The 21,513-nt window shown below is 33.5% G+C and overlaps 2 protein-coding genes across 2 annotated transcripts; both read left to right on the plus strand.

Annotated features, from left to right (window-relative positions):
• Positions 1–5,186: 5,186 nt before the first annotated feature.
• Positions 5,187–11,649, plus strand: LOC105320359 (acid-sensing ion channel 4-B). Its single transcript, XM_066085278.1, has 8 exons — positions 5,187–5,463; positions 6,253–6,820; positions 6,998–7,096; positions 7,536–7,716; positions 9,034–9,090; positions 9,398–9,548; positions 10,059–10,150; positions 11,516–11,649. Exons 1-8 carry the CDS (start codon positions 5,189–5,191, stop codon positions 11,647–11,649), a joined length of 1,557 nt encoding a protein of 518 aa, XP_065941350.1. The 5' UTR covers positions 5,187–5,188.
• A 1,654-nt stretch (positions 11,650–13,303) lies between these two features.
• LOC117688346 (acid-sensing ion channel 4-like) lies at positions 13,304–21,231 on the plus strand. Its single transcript, XM_066084046.1, has 9 exons — positions 13,304–13,384; positions 13,842–14,147; positions 14,457–15,018; positions 16,400–16,498; positions 16,919–17,099; positions 17,577–17,633; positions 19,316–19,466; positions 20,606–20,697; positions 21,060–21,231. The coding sequence occupies exons 2-9, from the start codon at positions 13,873–13,875 to the stop codon at positions 21,191–21,193; spliced, it is 1,551 nt and encodes a 516-aa protein (XP_065940118.1). The 5' UTR covers positions 13,304–13,384; positions 13,842–13,872; the 3' UTR covers positions 21,194–21,231.
• The last annotated feature ends 282 nt before the right edge of the window (positions 21,232–21,513 follow it).

Consider the following 21,513-nt stretch of genomic DNA (forward strand, 5'->3'; position numbering starts at 1 on the left):
TCTCTCTCTCTCTCTCTCTGTATAAGAAACACACTACATTGTAAAAAATCCAGTACAAATTTAATTGGTCAGGAAAATTAATTCATGCATTTTTAGATTCAAATTTTAACAGAGGAGTTTTAATTCTATTTTAAAAGAACATACATGTAGAAATTTAAACATCTATAAATCGGTAGATGGTAGGAAACTACTTAATTGTCAATGTCAAGATTAATTAACAAAATATAACTTTGATTAATGTCTATGCTTCAAACAAAGAGTCGAGTAGAATAGATTTCTTTTAAAAAACTGAAGACCTATATTAATATTTATAAACTAATTCAGTTTCATGTTAACCTTCGTGAGGATTTTAACTGCATGAATGATGAAAGTGCTAAAATTCTCAAAGATTGTTTACAAATTTTAGATAAATATGATTTATGGTTCGACAAACATTAACACAGACCACAAGGAATTTGTTTGACGATATTACGTAACCAATTTTCGATTTCAGTTTCTCAATACAGCCAATAAATTAAATTCATATTTGTATATTATTATAAATCACAATTCGGAAATAAATTATAGTTACATCATATTGTGACCGCGTAGATTTTACGGTGCTAGAGAAATTCTCCTGGAGCTGTATCCGCCGTGTGCAGTACGGACGGGGTGAGGGAATGTTGGCGTAAAGGGTGTAAGGTATAAGGTTGTGGTGCGTTGTAGGCCGTAAGGTAAAAACGAAGGGTAGGTTTGCCGTATTCCCGAAGGTCCACCCGTATACAGTTCCAGAGAAATAAACAGGCAATTGATGCAGGATTCCGAATTTATTGGACGCGAATCAACGATGGCAACAGTATAACAATTTAACAAGCAGACATATTACAAACAAGTCGGATATGGCCAGTAGTGGCCTCTGGACTCAAGACTCTGGGTGAGTCGGACGTGGCCGAGGCTAGACGCCGTACTCCAGACTGCCGATTGACAATTGTACATAACTATTTATAAGAATCTGAACAATAGGTATAAATTGACAAGTGATGACATACATAAGTAAGCTGAGTGAAAGGTTCACAGATATGAAATAATTAAATAAACTCAATGAGTCTTTGATGTCCAAGAAATGAAAAACTGATAATTGCACATTGTTGTTTTAAGAGATTAACAGTCCTTGAGGACATGGCACTCTGTCTCTTTGGAATCACATTAAGAGTCCGAAAAGTGTCAATCACTAAATAAATAACTTTGTAAGAAATAAATGGTGAGAAAATATTACGAAACAGATGTTGAATTTAAAAAGAAAAGTCCAAAATGAAGTTATAATTAAACAGTGAATTTTGCACGGTGATAGTTTCCCACCGCTCCGGGAAAAACACGTCCTCGTGTTTTGAATGGAATATCACATTTCTTCCTCTGTTCTTTGATTTTCTTCCACCGGTGACGGACGTTTGAGGACAGCTGAAGTTTCTACAGTTGACCGTTGTTTCCTGGTGATGAACAGAGAAAACTGTCTGCATAGTCCATGGCGGCTGGAACTTTTGTTGTCCATCGTTGTTACGTTGAGACTGAGTTGATGTTCAATGGGAAAACTCGCTGGCTGAAGAGGTCCAGGATCTGACTACTGCAAAATATATGCAGCAGCCCCGGGCGTTGTTGTTACCCTTAGGATTCATCACCAATTGTGACCGCGTAGATTTTACGGTGCTAGAGAAATTCTCCTGGAGCTGTATCCGCCGTGTGCAGTACGGACGGGGTGAGGGAATGTTGGCGTAAAGGGTGTAAGGTATAAGGTTGTGGTGCGTTGTAGGCCGTAAGGTAAAAACGAAGGGTAGGTTTGCCGTATTCCCGAAGGTCCACCCGTATACAGTTCCAGAGAAATAAACAGGCAATTGATGCAGGATTCCGAATTTATTGGACGCGAATCAACGATGGCAACAGTATAACAATTTAACAAGCAGACATATTACAAACAAGTCGGATATGGCCAGTAGTGGCCTCCGGACTCAAGACTCTGGGTGAGTCGGACGTGGCCGAGGCTAGACGCCGTACTCCAGACTGCCGATTGACAATTGTACATAACTATTTATAAGAATCTGAACAATAGGTATAAATTGACAAGTGATGACATACATAAGTAAGCTGAGTAAAAGGTTCACAGATATGAAATAATTAAATAAACTCAATGAGTCTTTGATGTCCAAGAAATGAAAAACTGATAATTGCACATTGTTGTTTTAAGAGATTAACAGTCCTTGAGGACATGGCACTCTGTCTCTTTGGAATCACATTAAGAGTCCGAAAAGTGTCAATCACTAAATAAATAACTTTGTAAGAAATAAATGGTGAGAAAATATTACGAAACAGATGTTGAATTTAAAAAGAAAAGTCCAAAATGAAGTTATAATTAAACAGTGAATTTTGCACGGTGATAATATTAAGATCAAATGCAGAATTGTGACATAATTCAATTGTAGTATTACGTGATATAATTTTATATAATTTTACGCAATGCGTTACAATGTTATGTAACAATTAAAGTCACGCTGGTGGCAAAGAGCAACATATATGTAACAGAGATACTTTTTGCCTCTGCTAGGGCTTGAACCCAGGTCCTCTGGCACGCCAGTCCAGCACTCTACCGATCGAGCTAGAGGGTTAACCCGCTAGCAAGAGCTAGTAGGAATGCCATATACTTGACTCTACCACATTGTCTCCCTCCGAGGAAAGAGGCGTCCCGACTCTCCTGGAGTGCCAATGCCTGTGGGGCAAAGTTCTGGAAACAATCTCTCTCACCCGCCAGAGAATACCCAGGCCCCACGTTGGGCGCCAAATGTAACAGAGACACTTTTTGCCTCTGCTAGGGCTTGAACCCAGGTCCTCTGGCACGCCAGTCCAGCACTCTACCGATCGAGCTAAAGGGTTAACCCGCTAGTCAGAGCTAGTAGGAATGCCATATACTTGACTCTACTACATATGCCATGTCTTGCTTTGTTTATATACATTGTATTATGTATCGAAAGATGGAGGTGATGGTCATACGTAAAGTAAACTACATAAGTTAAAGCCCTTTCATACGGAAATCAATAATGGATAAAAAAGATTAATGGTTTGACAAACATTAACACAAAGATTTAAATGGATGTGATGCATCTGATAAGCCCATAAGTAGAACAAATTTTGCTTTTGTAGATAATGACCTGCTGAATCAAATTAGAAACATATTAATTAATTAGAAAAAACACTGTAACCCGATGTGACGGTTAAAGAATGTCAGAATGCGGAACGCTGAAATTTGAACTAAATATAGTATATCATAACCAGTGAGAAAAGGATTACTGGGAAATGAATGTTTTAATCAGATCTAAAAATAAACGAATTGAAAATTATTTTTTTTCAAATGACAGGGAAAAGTGTCTCGCAAGATTTTCATGCGATTCCCTTTTCGCATGAAAATCATGCAATAATCATGAGAAAATCAGACAAATAGTTTCTCGTGCGAATATCATGCGAATATGTTATTATCATATTCGCGTGAAAATTTTACAATTTTCATGCGAATTTTTTTTGCTGTATGTTTTTCATTACTAGATAGATATTTGTGTCAAATTCATATAAAACTTATGCGAAATTCACATGAAAATTGCATGTTTTGCCTATAAAAATTAAATTATGACAAATCAATCCATAACACTTTAAAAACACTCTTTCATTTAAATGTTGACATACTAGTGTTGTTTTTTGTTGTTTACTACGCGCTACCAAAAAACTAGAAAACTCATGTGTTGCAAAATGCCTCATTTAACTCTACCCTTGCGCAGATATTAGTCCCATAAGGCCAGTTCTAGTTTTTTATCATGATGTTTTGTCATGCATTTCCATGCAAATTAAAAAGCCAGTACTCCAAACCCCATTAGGTAGTTGTAAATTGTAATAGCAATTAATGTAATGACCAAATGCATATTTGTGCAAATACCTTATATAAATTATTATAGTCGTAAAACATTGATTTTTTCACGTTGAACTATTCTCTTCTTAAGACAAAATTGTAAAAAATCCTCCCAAGAGCATACTTCACAATTCAATACGGTTATTTTTCAACAGTACATATCTGTGATGACATTCAAACATCATCTGAGCTTTTGGGTCAATGTTTCAAGTGTTTTAATTATCCTCTAACAGTTAATACCAGTGAATATTTTGTACCGTAGTTTACGGCTGGCAAATAGCGAGACTTAACTGAATGATACAGATCTGGGTCGAACTGAGGTAAGAAATTTTATGCACTTTGTTTTTCAATACGGGTATAATCAATGATATGGATTAATACGGCTTTACCTATGTATACCTGAAAAATAACAATTAATATACAGGGGGGTGTGGGGCGGCTCGACATTTGAAAAAAAAAAGTCTCTAGCTAATGAGGTCGGAAGGTCAAAAAATTACCATTCAGATCTACCTAGCAGTTTTCTAAATATGATGTTTTTGCCAATTAATAATTGTATTGTAAAGTAATAAAAGAATAAAAAAATTGATTGTTTCCTATATCATCATACAGAGCTCTTCGTCTCATGAAGGTTAATTTAGTCTAGAAATTGTCGTGTCTATCGAGCCCTCTTAATGTTTTAGAAAACGCAAATTTAAAACCAGTCAGTGGAAAGCGATTTCACAGCATACATACTTGCATTTACGTTTATTATAGTTTTCATTCTTAATAATTTATTGAAGTGTAAAAAAATACAACAAAACATTTGATTGTGAGATAACAGTTTTCTTCTTGTTACAATGTATTTCCATTGTAATTTAATATAGGAAAAAGACGGTATTTGGAAAATTTAACGATAAATTATTTATCCTTTGGTTGTCCTACGTATTTCAATATTTTTAAAATATTTGATATTGAAGAGGTTGAGTGATCAGCCGCGTTACCATCAGATATTTGAATAATCTTAAACCTCTAAATATGATATTTTTGGCCGTTCAGTAGAGAAAAAATCCAAATATTAAGCTTTGAAGTTGCTTGACTAATTTTTCCTATATCTTCTTCTCAAAGAGGCTAACATAGTAGCGGATTGATTGCATTCTCAAAATAATATTTTTTGTGCACCAGTGCTTGCAATTTTATGTGTAACACAAAAATCACATTTTAAATTTAATGACTCAATATATAAATATGCGCAATTTCTTTTTATCTTCTTAATAAAAGGAAAACATGAATACGATTTTTGTGAAACCCTCATCGAACCCCTTACACAGGGACTGGACTATCTCAAAAAAGTCCGAAAAAAGCGTATTCAACATAACCAGAAGTGTGAAAACCAATGTTACTAGTCCGGAAGAAGTGTGTGACTCTGACAATGACGTAAACCGGAAGCAGAAGAATATTGATGACGACAACATTCAGGTTCTGTGGAGCAACTTCCGGGACAATACAACTATGCATGGACTGAAGAATGCAAATCTAAAGCAGCGTCATCGATTGCGCTGGTAATATATATATATATATATATATATATATATATATATATATATATATATATATATATATATATATATATATATATACTAAATATATACTAAATATATACTAAATGTCAAATATCACCTGTTGTTTAATTTTTATGATTTTAAAATCATAGCCATTTTATACTACATTAAGGACACAGAAGACATTTCTCAATTTTAGATTAATTTCCATGAAAAATAATTTCCCTTTTCTGCATATTAACATGTTTATGCCAAAAAAAAAGGGGGAAAAAATCCAAAAAAAGTCAGGGTACTTTACCAGACTGACTTTGGATTAAGAATATTTTGAATATTCCTTACTTATCGCATGCAAAATGCATTTGAATGTTTATGATAAAGTCATAGTATTATATAAAAGGAAAGAAAATTATACAATTACTGAATTACGTAGTGGAAATTTTGATACTAGCATTGCGAAGATAGGGGCAACTAAAGAAAAAAATGTGAATATAAGGAAGGTAAGCCGCGTCTGGCTTCTCTTTTTTTAAACAGCTTTTTAAGAAGATATAGAAAAAAATCTTTGAAGTTGTACTTGAAAGTTGTACTTGACTAAAAATTGGTTATGACTTTAAACAGTCATATCTAAGCTCATAATATATGATTGGAATGTGTTTACATTACAAAAAATGCATGTGGACAAGACAAGTGAATATCAAATGTTTTTGTCCACCACACATTTTATTGTCGCAAGTAAGTTTTCACATGTACAATATAAATTGTTATTTAATTTGTTTTCTCTCATTATTTCAGTTGCATTTGGGCTGCGGCATTTGTTGCTATGGCCTGTTCTCTGTTCTATACAACATACGAGCAAGTTAATATCTACTTCAAGTACCCTACCATCCTTAATACGCATGTGCAGACTAGAACTTCTGTTAAGTTTCCTGCTGTTACTTTTTGCAGTGCCTCGCCACTGAAAAAACAAGCTCTTCCCGACATCCCCGATCTTGAATATTTCTTTTTGTCACATAGCATCCTTGCTTCGACTGTGCTACACCCAAAGTTGAATTTAAGCGTACCAGAGTACGCCAAGTATCATCTTCCGATAAATGCATCCTGGGTAAAAGATACAGCCAATCAAATTGAAGATCTCTTCCTGGCTTGTAAATTTGATGGAAAAGACAGAATTTGTAACAACGACATAGAGGCCATCATTACTCCAGTAGGCGTATGCTACACTTTCAACAGTCGAAATTACGTCAGTAAGAATGGTCAAATCATGACGTCACAAACAGGAAGTACGTCAGGTTTGCTATTGTACCTGATGGTAAATCAGAACAACTATGTATATAATGGCATCATGACAGCAGGTGTCAAGGTAAGTAGTGTTACCACAGAGAGAGAGAGAGAGAGAGAGAGAGAGAGAGAGAGAGAGAGAGAGAGAGAGAGAGAGAGAGAGAGAGAGAGAGAGAGAGAGAAAGATCGAGATCGAGAAAGAGAGAGAGAGAGAGAGAGAGAGAGAGAGATTTTGATTGATCAATGTTGATATTTTAAGGTGATTATTCACGACCAGAATGACGAGCCCGATGTTATTGACAAAGGCTTCTTCGTTTCCCCGGGATTCTCAACGTTTGCGTCTATTCATAAGACGGAGGTAATAATATTATATATATATATATATATATATATATATATATATATATATATATATATATATATATATATATATATATATATATATATATATATATGTGTGTGTGTGTGTGTGTGTGTGTGTGTGTGTGTGTGCGCGCGCGCGTGCGAATGCCTAAGCTGCTAACGGATAGTAGATCGATGGTAGATTGGGGATTTAAATGAAATGTACTTTCGTTCGGTTATCAAAATTGATGAAAAGTTATGAAGGTATGTTCGAAAAGTATTGCGAACAAAAATGATGAAAAGTGCGTATACAAAGACAGTGCGTTATTCATATATGATGATATATTCATGTATTTATAAATAATTTAATATAATTGTGGAAGAAGATTATGCGTTTTAAATTTACAACCATTTATCTAGGAAAAAAGTCAGAAGAAATAACAATTTTATTACAGTATCAATATTTGCCTAGTCCTTACAAAATGAATGGGGACCAGTTTTGTGTGGATACAAAATCTCCGGATTACAAGAATCCACTGCAATACTATGACATATACAGCAAGACAGCATGTATGAGGGAATGTAAACAAAACCACGTGATCCGACTTTGTGGATGTCGGTCGCCTTATGATAAAGGTTTTACGATATATAAATTTCACCGTATACAACTCCTAACGTCATATAGTTTAAAAATCATGATTATTTTTTTTGGTCACCTGCTTTAAAATCTACCAAATAGTTTCGAAGTGTTTGAGCCTTCTAGACGCATAGAATTCGTGGGCAAGTGACCATCACAAAGTTTGACAACCGCTGTCTTCCATATGGTACAAATATATATTTGAAAATACTTGTTATAAATACATACAAAAGGCATGACCTCTGAAACGGAGAAAATCGATTCTCCCATACTTTGTTTTCGACTTCCCAATACTTTTGTCGACTTCCCCGCGTTAAGGGTTGTATACGGTGAATGTTCTAAAAAAATCAGCCTATCAAAAAATAGAATTTCTGTAAGTCTCAATCAACAAGGCGTTGCAACTTTCGTCATTTTGACTGTTTTATGTCGGGCGGAGTCAGAAACATTTTAATTTACTTATTTGTTTTTAATAACCAATCATCGGGTTAAGGAAATAAAGAATATCATTTAAAATCAGATTTGGTTCGATATTAACTTAAAGGTAATTCCGTTCAAGATCAGGAAATATTGATGTCGAGTTTTAGGCCTTGTTAATTTTATAGTACTCACATATTTGTATTCAGTGAGTGGAAATCTTCAGTCTATAGTTTTAACACTTTCCATCTTTTTGGGATAAAATTATACCTCTTCAGTATAAAAACCTGCATGGTTAAATATTAACGAGAATGCATTCTTATCCCCAATTCATATATATCTAAACTGTATATTCATCTTATTTGATTATGAAGTACTGTAAACTAACCTTCGCGACTGTTTTTTTCGAGATTTTCTGGGGGTGTGCTGGTTCGCAATAACTATATTTCGCGCCAACACTTTATCCACACTCGTTTTGATATTACATCTATGCAAAAAAAAAACCAGTTCGCGGCCAGAAATATTTTGCGACGAAGATATATTCCCGAACCTCGCGAATATTTCTCCCACACGAATGAAAATTGGTTTACAATATTGTTGCATATTTATTTGCTAGATAGAATTATTCTAGTAAGAGCTTGAACTTTAGGTAGTTGTTTATTTCATTGCTGGCCTCTCGGCTATGACCTTTTGAAATTGTCATGGATTTTCTGGCTTTTGAGTTAAGACTATTATACTCAAAACCAGGATTTTGTTGAACTTGTTTTTATTCAAGAAATATATAGTTAAATCATACCGAAAGTCCAAGGTCTTGTTAAAATGGCTCTGGTATGTAAAACGTCTTATTCGTGGATGACGTGGCTTGTGATGTTTAATAATGATTCTTTATAATTTTTCCATAGGAAATTATACAATATGCTCCCTCTTTAAATGGAAAGAATGCTACAAAGTTGAAAGTGGTAAGTTAAACGTAATATACAGCATACATTGTCAAAAAGATTTTTCTTATTTCTACCGGAACTTGTACAGTTAATTGTAGGCACTTTAATACTAACAGAGGCATTCCAACTGCGTTGTTACCAAAGAAGCAAAACTATGTCAAGCAATTAAGCTTAGCCGCCGACCTAAAATAATGGAAAAATGACCATCGCGCAGAAAATTTTCTATTATTAAACACGGTATATTTCATCTAAGTATGGTTTACTCAGTATAACTTGCGTATATACGGATAACGCTACAGCCACAAAAATTACGAATTATTTACAGAACGATTTGACCAGAACGGAACTGTCCAGAAGATGTGTCCCTGTCCCACGGAATGTGAGTACAATGAGTACCAAGCGCGCCTGTCCACTGGTTATTTTCCCGCCAAAAACTATGACTTTATATTCAACGAGACGGGTATTACAAACATAAGGTAGGCTATGACGTGTGTTGCAGGTGTTACAATCGGACGTCAGGATGATGAGACGTCATATCGTACATCATTTGTATATTTTCGAAGAAATAAGAAAGATGAATCATCCATAATCAGTTCAGAAGAGGTAGACACAATTTGCGAAATAAGAGACATAAGATAATTATGTTATAGTTCATTGAGGACTGTGATAGAGACATGAATAATCCTAGTAAATGAATTTCAAGAAAATGTCTGAGAAAGATTTTGAAAAAAGAGGGATGTTTTTTTCATGTACTTTTTGTTAAAACTTTTCTAGTTTTATCAGATGTTATTCTGTAGCACATATTTTCTTCAAGACTTTGAAATTTGAAATACACATACTAGCACATAAGCATTCTTATATAAATAAATAAATAAATTAATAAATATATATATATAATATTTCTTCAAATTTAACATGTTTCCTTCAGATAGAGAAATCAGCATTAAGTTTTCTTTGAAAGTAAAAATACATTACTTGTATTGCAGAGAAGTATTCCTGGAACTTGCTATTTATTTTGAATCCCTTGGCGTTTTGAAAGTAGAACAAAAACCTGAGTACAGCCTTGAAGACATCCTTGGTGGGTCATGTTTTCGTTTTGTGAATTTGAAAGAATTCTAAACATATATTTAACTGCAACTTCATGCCCAATATAACTTAAGGGAGGTGTAAGGCCATTTCGTACATTTGATGATAAGATTGTAAACAATAAAAAGGCATTGTCCTGTTCTTGTATGCATAATTTGCATGCAGAACCACATGTAGAATTTCATATCTATTGCTTTTGTGTCTTTTGGCATCATTTTTGCCAGTTTCGGGCAGAAACAAGCCAGTTCAATAAATGTTTACATTCGTATCCTCAAATGTACAAGATGGCCGCACACCCCGCTAAATGAGTTTTCCATATACTAGAATTATTCGTATTTTATGTATCATTCTCTTAAAAAGTAAAAAGTAAAAAAAATAATGAAGCAATCAATCTGTTTAACTGGATAATTTATGTAAAAATCAAATGCATGTTTGAATATGTCAGTTTGTTTTCCCAGGACTAAAATGTCACGTTTTCAATGGTTTAAACATGGCACGTGACTGCCAGATGTATATCTATATCCACCTGTTGAGAATTTTTTTTCGGTAATGTGGCCGACACCGCGAATACTCATCTCCTCATTTCAGAATTAGAGTAGTTGCCCTTGAAATTGCTTTAAATTATAGTAGTTGTCCTTTGAATTGACGTCACATTGTTGCGTCAAAATTTGCTCAAACCTCTATGGAAGAAAGGGAGAAAACGTTTAAAATCGAATATATGTAGCAACAAAACATTGCAAGTAAAAAGTGCAACAGAGATTTTCAAAGACAAATCAAAATGTGAGAATAAGAATTTAAAAAGTTCGACTGTGTAAAATTGGACAAAATATAAGCCCACTCTTACAAGGAATTTTGCAGTTCATCTTTCTTGTAAAATAAATGTATCACTTATGAGTCCTCTGGTAAAGGACACTTATAATTATCTGAGAGTCAGTAACAAACGTGGTCCACAATAACGATACAACTTATACTTTTTTTCCTTTTAACCCACAATTTGAAAAACCAACTTATTTTGGCTTAAACGATCTTTGATTCCCGGCAACTTAAATATAGATTTTAGAAATAAATCATATTTTAAAGTGCATTACAAACGATTTACAACAACAATATACCTCCTCTCATTGTTTCGTTATAGCCTTTAAACTATTTTGCTTTCTATTGCCATAGTTAACAGCTAAAAGTACATTAGACACCATCTTATGTATTAAGTGACTTCCAGCATTATATTTTTCCCTTTGTGATTGTACATGCATGTCTGTTAAGGGATTTTACCTTACTTAAATTTTAAATATCTTATGCGTTGTTTTTTTCCTTCATTTATTTACTTAAAATTAGTTTTTTGTTGAGTTTATTGTAGGTTTGTTGGGAGGACAGATGGGTTTGTTTCTGGGTGCCAGCCTGCTGACCCTCACTGAACTCATTGAGTTCATTCTCTTGTCCTCAATGGTCGTCGGGAGACGAATGTACCGCCGAATCTTTAAAAAACCTTGACATTTTTATAACTGAAGCTTTTATTTAGCCATTGTCTCATTGTTATAATAAAAAAAATGATAATATTATTTTGATAAGTGGAGACATCTGTATTATCTTGGATCATGATATGACTTTGCTTAAAATTTATGTTTATAGGTACATGCTTAAAAAGTTGTAATGTAAGATGCATGAAAAAATTAAAACCAATGTTTAGTTAACAAGTGTGTATTTAATACATGACAGAACTAATATATTATAAATTATAACACCAATTTTACTCAATATTTGACGCTTACACCTCAGAACTGTTTCGCGTACAATGAAAGTAAAACATTTTTCTGCAGGATAGTGTTTAGCAACATTTGTTTCACAAATCCTATTACCTTCAATTTGACATACGTCAGTCTATAAAGTTATAAAATGTTCTAGATAAAATAGATAATAATCTATATTTTTTGATATTCTCAATACAGAAAATGCTTTAGTGGCTCTATGACTCGGAGGCTGCTTATGCAGTTGCAGTCCCATGCTGTTGATGCAGCAATTTACCAAAAAAAAAACCCAAATAACGCAAAACCTTTTTTGTTTATCAAAACTTTAATATTTGTAATGGCTTCTGAAGAGGTAAACAACTGAAAATAAAATCAACAGTCTTTAAATTCCCATAAGCATATGCATACTTCAATATTTTTGCAGTGTGTGCCATACGATCATCTCTATTGAAAATGATCGTTCAAAACACTAGTTCTCTCCCTGACTATATTTAAACTAATTTCCCGACACATTACAGACAAACAATCGTTCCGACGCATCATTTAACCTATTCATTTAACAAGTTTTAGAAACCTTGATCTTGAAATTAAAACGGTTATTATTTTGATATGTGATTTACACTAATGCAATTTTAGAATGATCATGCCAGTGCCTTCTATATCCCCTTAATTATAATCTGTCCCGAGTTTTTGCTTCCACCACTTTTCGCTTGATTTTTCGATAATAATAAATACCTTTGTAATCAAACTACGTTCATCCACTCATATGAAAAATGTCCCGATTATCTGTTTTGAAACCCCCCCCCCCCCCCCCCACCGGCTTCAGGTTTCAATACACATTCCAAAATAAAAAGTCTACGGAGATTTTGCATTGTATCAGCCATTAATAAGCCCGGATGATAACGTTGAAAAATTGTGCGAGATGTCCCGAGTACTTCCAAATGGAGAAAAGAGTAAACATTTCCCATTATAAATCTCCATAAGAAATTTGTTTTCGTTCCTGCGAAACTTTATGAGTGAAAAGGGATAATTTGTCAATGAAGATATCTTAGATATTTTCCATTTCATCGATTTCAACTGTACTTCTTTCATAAGTATGTGTATTTTTCTTAGAAATCATCAAAAAATGACGGAAACAATACATTGGGATAGACTATAAATACTATCAATGATTATTTCAATAATGAATTCAATGTTAATTTGTCCAAGAATCCACACCACTATTGCAAAACATCGTTTTTTAAGGTTCATTAAACTATTCTTTTATTAAGAGAAAAAAACTTTAAAGACCAAATGAGACTTTATTTTTCTCAACAAAAAAAAAATCGTTAATGAGAATCAAATATCAACTAAGCTTTTGGGTCGATAGCGAAAGTGTTTGAATAACCGTCACATTTTCAATAAGTGGATAGGGTGTTCCCTATATATACGTCAAGTAATTCACCGGGCACGAAATTGATACGGATCGGGATCGAATTAAGGTAGGCAAAATAACTCCTTTATTTTTTTTACGCATAACAATGTAGATAATATATGTTACATGTATTACCTGTCTCTCAGAAAATTTACAAAATACCGGGTACAATTAAAAAAAAACCTGTTTGAGGTTTTTATTGTTAACTATTCATTTAACGGTTATATCAGTGTAAAGTAAATATTTATTTGTGTATGCAAATTAATTTCATTGACACATGAGAGTGAGAACAAATTCCCAACATGTTTTTTGTGTGGTGTTTAATCATAATAAAGTATACAGTATACATTCATAATAAAGTATACAGAGGAAAAAAACCAAGGATGACTCGATAAAATCTGAGAGATAGGAAGTTACATGTATAAAGACTGCATATTTTTCATTATTTTGTGTTTATGAAATTTTATGGTGCAATGAAAAGTTTTGCTGGTGTTTTATGAAATAAATCTATACAAAATCAACAGGCGCAAATTGTTTCCCTAAAAAGAAAAGGAAATGAAAACCATTCTCGTCAAGCCGTCAATAAAGCCATTAAACAGGAAACAAACTATCAAGAAAAAGACCGAACCTAGCGTATTCAATGTAACCGAAAGTGAGAAAATCAAACTTCCTGATCCGGAAGTAGTGTGTGACGCTGAAAATGATGTGGATTGGAAGGGGAAGCAAGTGGACAACGACAACATTCAGGTTTTGTGGAGCGACTTCCGGGACAATACAACGATGCATGGACTGAAGAATGCAAATCTAAGGCAGCGTCATAGACTGCGCTGGTAATATAGAGTATACAGAGGATTCCAAAATGTATATTAACTCAAATATCACTCAATGTTTATTTGATGTAATCAATAGAAAAGCTCAAGATTTATCTGCTTAGTAAGTCAACCTTTGAAGCTCAGCAATGTGCAGAACTATTTATCTTTTATTTTCATTTCCATCTCATTGCAACGTCAGACCTAGTTAAAATATAAAATTGGTATTTGTTCCACTTATGTTTTATATCATTGTACTCTACCCATTTGAGTTTTGAATATAAACGTGTTTTTTTTAATGAAATTTTTTTATTTTCCTCATTATTTCAGTTGCATTTGGGCTGCAGCATTGATTGCTATGGGCTGCTTTCTGATCTACATAACCTACGAACAAGTCAGCAATTACTTCAAGTACCCTACTATTATCAACACGCATGTGCAAACCGAAACATCCGTTAAGTTTCCCGCCGTTACTTTGTGCAGCGCGTCACCGTTGAAAAAAGGATCTCTGCCCGACATTCTTCATCTTGAATACTTTTTCTTGTCACAGAGCGTTATTGGTTGGATGTACCCACCTTTGAATTTGAGCAAATCAGAATACTCTAAGTATCAACTTCCGCTAAATGCATCCTGGGTAAATGATACAGCCAATCAAATTGAAGATCTCTTCTTGTTTTGTAAATTTGATGGAAAGGACAGAGATTGTGAAAGCAGCATAGAACCCATTGTTACCCAAGTTGGTGTATGCTACACTTTCAACAGTCGAAAATACGTCGGTAAGAATGGCCACATTATGACGTCACGAACTGGAAGTACGTCAGGTTTGCTATTGTACCTGATTGTTAATCAGAGCAACTATGTGTTTAATGACGTAATGGCAGCTGGTGTAAAGGTAAATAATTTCATCAGAGAGAGAGAGAGAGAGAGAGAGAGAGAGAGAGAGAGAGAGAGAGAGAGAGAGAGAGAGAGTCCCAAACAAATAAATCGGTATTCACGCACTAAATTGCACAGTCATTAAATTCTTAATGACTTTTATGATTGACATGAACTGAATACAAGTGTGAGTAAACATATCAATTCCCCATCATTGCACGTGATTACCTTAGCTCTCTGTTAGTTCGATATCATTTGATATCATTGTTGATTTGATATAGCGTTTGATTGATTTCAACTAATTCATTGAAAACTAATCATCTTTGTCATACCGGAAAGCAATTAACACTATTTCAACATTCTGCATGCATCGTAATTTACATTACCGCACGTATGACTGAATTTCATAACCGACAAAACCATTAGAATTCTTTTCAATCACCATTCCTAAATTATGAAATGCTTTTCAAACGATCATTACCTTTTAATTATAAAGCTCAAAGCCACTCTATTTGGATAATATAGCTTTTAACTTTATTAAAGAGTTTACCTGCAATGCACTGCGGAAACAATATTGATTTAACTGCATTCGATATCTCTTTGAAGTATATGTCAAGCGCGTAACATTAAGTTGTCATTAATTGATTTTGTGAAACCAATTTGATACTTAGACAATTATTCATTTGAAAAAATCAACCAGTTAACAATAAAATAAGCTGGTCAAATTTTGTAAAATTTCATAACAAATTCGCATACCTATTTGCGAAAAACAGTTGAACTAGTAAGGAAGATACATGTTGACATGAAAACGAAGGTTTCCTTTTGGACATATACCATTTCATTAAATCATAATGTCGTTTACAAGGCAACATCTCAAAAACGCCTATTTATCTACTAATGGAACAATGAGTTATTCTTTATTGTATTATGTTGTTATTAATTCAGCCGACACGTGATCAAATTCAATAACCCCTCAATGACTTTATGATAGATTTAATCACACCTCGATCGGAATTATCATCTGATAATATGTAAAGAATGATTCGTTACTACTTATTTTTACATAATATTCTGCAATTGTACGATTAAATATAAGAATATCAATTATGCAAACATCGTTTCGCCAGAGACATAAATTGTTATTTATGTCTCTGGTTTCGCCTTAAGAATTTGTTATTTGATTTTATTGGACTGCACAGTACAAAATTGAATCGTGGTGTTATCATAGACAAAGTCACTGGAAAATGTTAACATTATGTATAAAAGGCATATATAAAAATATGTCATATTAAATAATGCAAATAGGAATATGGGATATTATTTTGTAATAATAAGAGATATTATTTAATAGATTTTTGATAGACTGATATGTCGATTGATTTTTTTATTGATATTCACAGGTGATTATCCACGATCAAAATGACGAGCCCGATGTGATTGACAAAGGCTTTTTCGTATCACCTGGCTTCTCGACGTTCGCTTCGATTTATAAAACGGAGGTAACATAACTTCTTATTAAAGATTGTTTTAAGGACTGCTGTTCTAAATTTAAGTTTCGTTGTCTATTAAATATTCCGAATGGTGTTTTAAAGAGTTTGGAGCCAGTCTATATAAAAGACTCAGCATTTCACTCTGTCTTGATATTTCATGTTGTGCTTAATTTTTAAATTTGAGACTCAAAATAGAACTCGTCTAACTTTTATGACCTTGAAACTATGGTTATGAAAACGATCCTTTTATGTACATTTAATTTCACCTTCGTCACTCACTAGTTACAGTTCATTACGTTAACTGATAAAGAAAAGTAACTTGCAGTTCATATTTATATGATAACTATTTATACCAAATAAAACTAAATAAATAAAAATCAAAATTATCAATGAAAAAAATCACAAGAAATATCGTCTATTCTTTTGCAGTATCGATATTTGCCTAGTCCTTTCAAAATGAATGGGGACCAGTTTTGTGTGGATACAAAATCTCTGGATTACAAGAATCCACTACATTACTATGACGTTTACAGTAAAACCGCATGTCGAATGGAGTGTAAACAAAACCACGTGATCCGACTTTGTGGATGTCGGTCACCTAATGATAAAGGTTCTCATTCTTAATCAGTATATTAATTAGATAATTTTGTTAGTTTAAATATATTCATAAGTTGACACAATAAATAATAATCTAGAGTCGTTTACTGCTTTTGAATATTAGAAATAGCATTTGAAATAAATCTACAACAAATGTTAGGTAAATTGATTATTGTCTAGGTGTGTGAAGATTGCTAACTGCAAGCTAAACAAGAGATTCTATGATTTTAAAACCTTCCCTAATTCTAATCGTTTATCTATACCTTTTTTTCGATAAGAGTTACTGGTTTTACGAAAATGCACTATTAAGTATTTATCCTGGTTTTTTAAAAGAATAACTTGTATTTATTGATTTATTTCATGTTTTTGTTATTCTCTTTTCTAACATTGATTGGCGTTAATGCTAAATTTATACGTTCATAAATCTTAAATCTAATTAGTTGATGGTTTGATATATATTTAATGCTTATTATTTTTCTATTTTTATTAGGAAATGAAACAATATGCTCCCTTGTAAAATTAACAGAATGTTACAAAGTTGAAAGTGGTAAGTAATAAAAGTATACACGGTGAATTGTTTAATAAAGATTATTTTTTTCTTTTTTTTTCTGTATTCTAACGGGCTCAGGTAAGTAAGATATATTTGCATTAGACCAAAGATTGTAATTATATTTGTACAAATATTCTTCAATAGCTTTAACCAATTAAAAAGTCAAACAAAACGAAAGTTGACTAGTTTGCCAGTCCAACATAATGGTTTTTCCATACCAATATCAACATCGTCAAAGTTTTGTAACATGGAAATAGTCTCAGTTTTCATGAATAGCTGCATGTTTACTACTGGAAATTATATGTGAAGGGTTCAAGAAAACAATTTTGGACTGGGTATGAAGGCAAAGAATGAGTTGTTGGACCTTCAGATAGAAAATTTGTTCTTGCCATCAGATTGGCCATCATTTGTGTCTGTAAAAATATAAATTAATTAGGTATTGACCTTATACCGAGTCAATAGTTTTATCATGTTTTGTTTGCCAGTTTTGCTGCATATGGATGGCATTCAGGAAGTTAAGCGGTTAACTTAACATTGAAAAAATTGACGTGTAGTGTTAACAAAGAGTGTTCAAAATCAAAATCCAAAGGAAAAATAATACACAGTTGCAGAGCAACAATTGACCTAAAAGGAATAGAGGTAGGATCAGGTGCTATGGAGGATTGAGCATCCTCTGCTGACCGGTCATATCCGCCATGTGCTCTTTGTTGTAATAGGGGAAAAAACCCGTAAAAAAATAGATGATTATGGTCTAACAATCAGTATGAAAATCATCAGTCATCATGCTACCCAGTGGAATGTTGTATTTCCTGACAAGGTCGTCGTATCGACCACAGAACTTACAAAATGATAACTTCAATCGAGACTGTTAGTTTCGGTTGAATTCACGCACGCTTATTTTCTACATTAACCCACGTTTTATATCTTCAAATAAAGAGTTTCTGCTCAATTCACTTTTAGCGTTTTACATTATACGATGTATAATTCATTGCATACTGTTTAACTGTTCTAATGCAATTTTGTCAATACACAGATAACTCGTGAATTTATTTACGACTCTATTTCATAGATGAATGCTTTGTAAGGCTTTTGTTAGTAAGAGGATAAAGGTTGTTGAGGATAATTCATTAAATAACCTAAACTTTGTTTTAAAAAAACTATTTTTAAAAGTTTTGAAATTACCTGATGGATTGCAAATTAACGAGGTTTTCAACCATGCGGCATTTTAATAACCAACACTAGTTTTCACCAAAAACAACCCCTATAAAAATGTATTTATGAAAGAAAGAGCATTGATGATTCTTCAAGCTATTCAAAAGTGCGATTTCCCGTGTGTTTTTTAAAACATGGCAAACACTATTCATCTAATAGTTTTTTTAATAGAAATACATACGCATCCATCGCCCACATTGATATGTGCAATTAAGTTTTATCATGCGATGTCACATAAGATATATCAATCTTATCGATAGCATTGGCTGCAAATAAATTTTCCAGTTCAATTGTGCATTTTCAAGAGTATTTATCAGTAAGACGTGTATTAAAAACATCATATTTTGTGGTTTCACTTGTAAAATGAATAAATTTATACTACCTTTCAAAACTCATTTGATGCGGAGGGGGTGGATTCGCATGTCAAAGAAAACAACACGCTTTCACGACCATTTTATTTTCATCAGAGCGCTTTGACCAGAACGGAACCGCCCAGGGACAGTGTCTCTGCCCCACGGAGTGTGAATACGATGAGTATCAGGCGCAGCTGTCCACTGGGTCTTTTCCAGCCAAAAACTACCAGGCTGTCCTCAACCAGATGGGTATTAAAAACATAAGGTAGGCTGAGACGTGTGTATCAATCTGACGTCAGCAAAACGCGACGTCACCATGGCACAACGTGAATCTAGTTCAAAGATGATAAGATGATACGCTTTAGACTTTACTATAATTAATGATCACTGCAATAATGACGCGTGAAATTATGACGTTACATTTACACATAGGCGAAGTAAGAATAAAATTGGCAGGAAAAATCAGTATAATATAGAATTGAAAACACAAGAGCCCTCCCTTCATCCCTGCATTGCACGATGCGGTCTTTATCCATGTGTCTTACCTAATTCGCTTTAGACTATAATTACATTTTGTTGCCGCGCTTTAGAAACCGTTTTTACGCTACACAAACATTGGCATCGTGATTTTTGGGAGTTGTTTTTAATCAACTCTCCTATGCAGTTACTCTGGCAAACCGAAAGTGAAACAGTGTTTGGACCTAAGCACAAATCATCACTGCTGACAAGATTTAGTTCTTGAAAATAATCGAAAAATTTGATGTAATGTATCTGGAAGCATTGGTTTTTAAAAAACTTATTTATGAATACCTTGAAAATAGTCAGATGTTAAATAGTAGGAACAATTTAGATATTTTTTGCAGTCGTATGTATTCATACGCCAGAGTTGAATAAAGTATCGTTCAACCATCGGCTGTCATCGTAAATCTCCGACAAGCAGAGAGTCATTCTATATTTAGAGGTCGCGTCATCAAGCTATCACGTGACCTGGTGTACACATTCTCTTGTTTGTTGGAGATTAACAGAGACAGTCGAGCATCTGGTTGAACAAGACTAGAGATCATTATTGCTTGGATCCATATAATTTTTTGAATATTTCGATTACTTATACATAGGTTGATGGAATCAATGCTATCTTTAATCATTACACAACACGATTCATACGGGTTTTTTTTCTCAAAATTCTTGTCGGAAAAGTCCGAGAATTCATATTATATAAAAATGTGCGTAATTCATAGACAGATTATAAACTACTTGCCAAGCAAAGTTACATATCGTTGATTTTAAAATGAATAATAATCGATAAAATCAACTCCCGTCAGTACTTCAGTACTTTGATTATTAGTCAGATCTTGGTCTGGTTATCTTTGAAACCAAAACCTATACATAATTGTATTATTGTAGGGAAACCTACCTGGAACTGGCGATTTATTTTGAGTCCCTTGGCGTTTTAAAAGTGGAGCAAAAACCCGAGTACAGCTTCGAAGATATTATTGGTGCGTTCATTCAGTTTTGCAAAACACATCATTACATGTACCCATGTTAAAAATACAACTCAAGTCAAATGTGATGTAGATATATGTTTTATATTCTATCATAATATGATCATTAGATAGTTAGTTATTTGAATCAACTTTTTTGGGGATACCCAAAAACTTGATCAAACGTGAGTTTTTCATCTGCATTAAATAGCTGAATTTTAAAGTCGAATATAGTTTTGAATTATACACACTCATTGTGAGCTTACATCAAAAATAAAACTCTCTTTGAGATGGTGTCTCTTATCATCAAATCACAAAAAAGTTTATCTTTTCTTTCAAGTAATAGTTGAGTTGTTTTTCTTTCTTTGTGATTGTAGGTTTGTTAGGAGGACAGATGGGCTTGTTTCTGGGCGCCAGTCTGCTGACTCTCACTGAACTCATTGAGGTCATTCTCTTGTCATCTCTGGTGGTTGGGAAAAAAATGTACCATCGTATTGTGAAACGTCCGTAAAGTTGCAGATATTGAAATGTTTACAAGGACCACTGTTGTCATTTTTGATTGACTTAATTTGTAAAATAAATAAAATAAAAATAAAATTAGTGTTGTTGGCCCTGAATTTAGTCACAGCATTGATGAAATTGCACAATCGCCTTGCAAGCTGAAGGCATCTGTAATATTGCAAAGATACACCATAGAATTATTTAACCAAATCGGTTTTGAAGTCAAAGAATAAACTTAAAAAAAAAACGACTCACCATGCCCTTATTGAATAGTTTGTTTCTCTGTTGTCCCTACGTTTCATACTAATTTTGACTGAGTTTCATTTTTAC

The sequence above is a fragment of the Magallana gigas genome, chromosome 1, assembly GCF_963853765.1.
Source record: "Magallana gigas chromosome 1, xbMagGiga1.1, whole genome shotgun sequence".
NCBI lineage: Eukaryota > Metazoa > Mollusca > Bivalvia > Ostreida > Ostreidae > Magallana > Magallana gigas.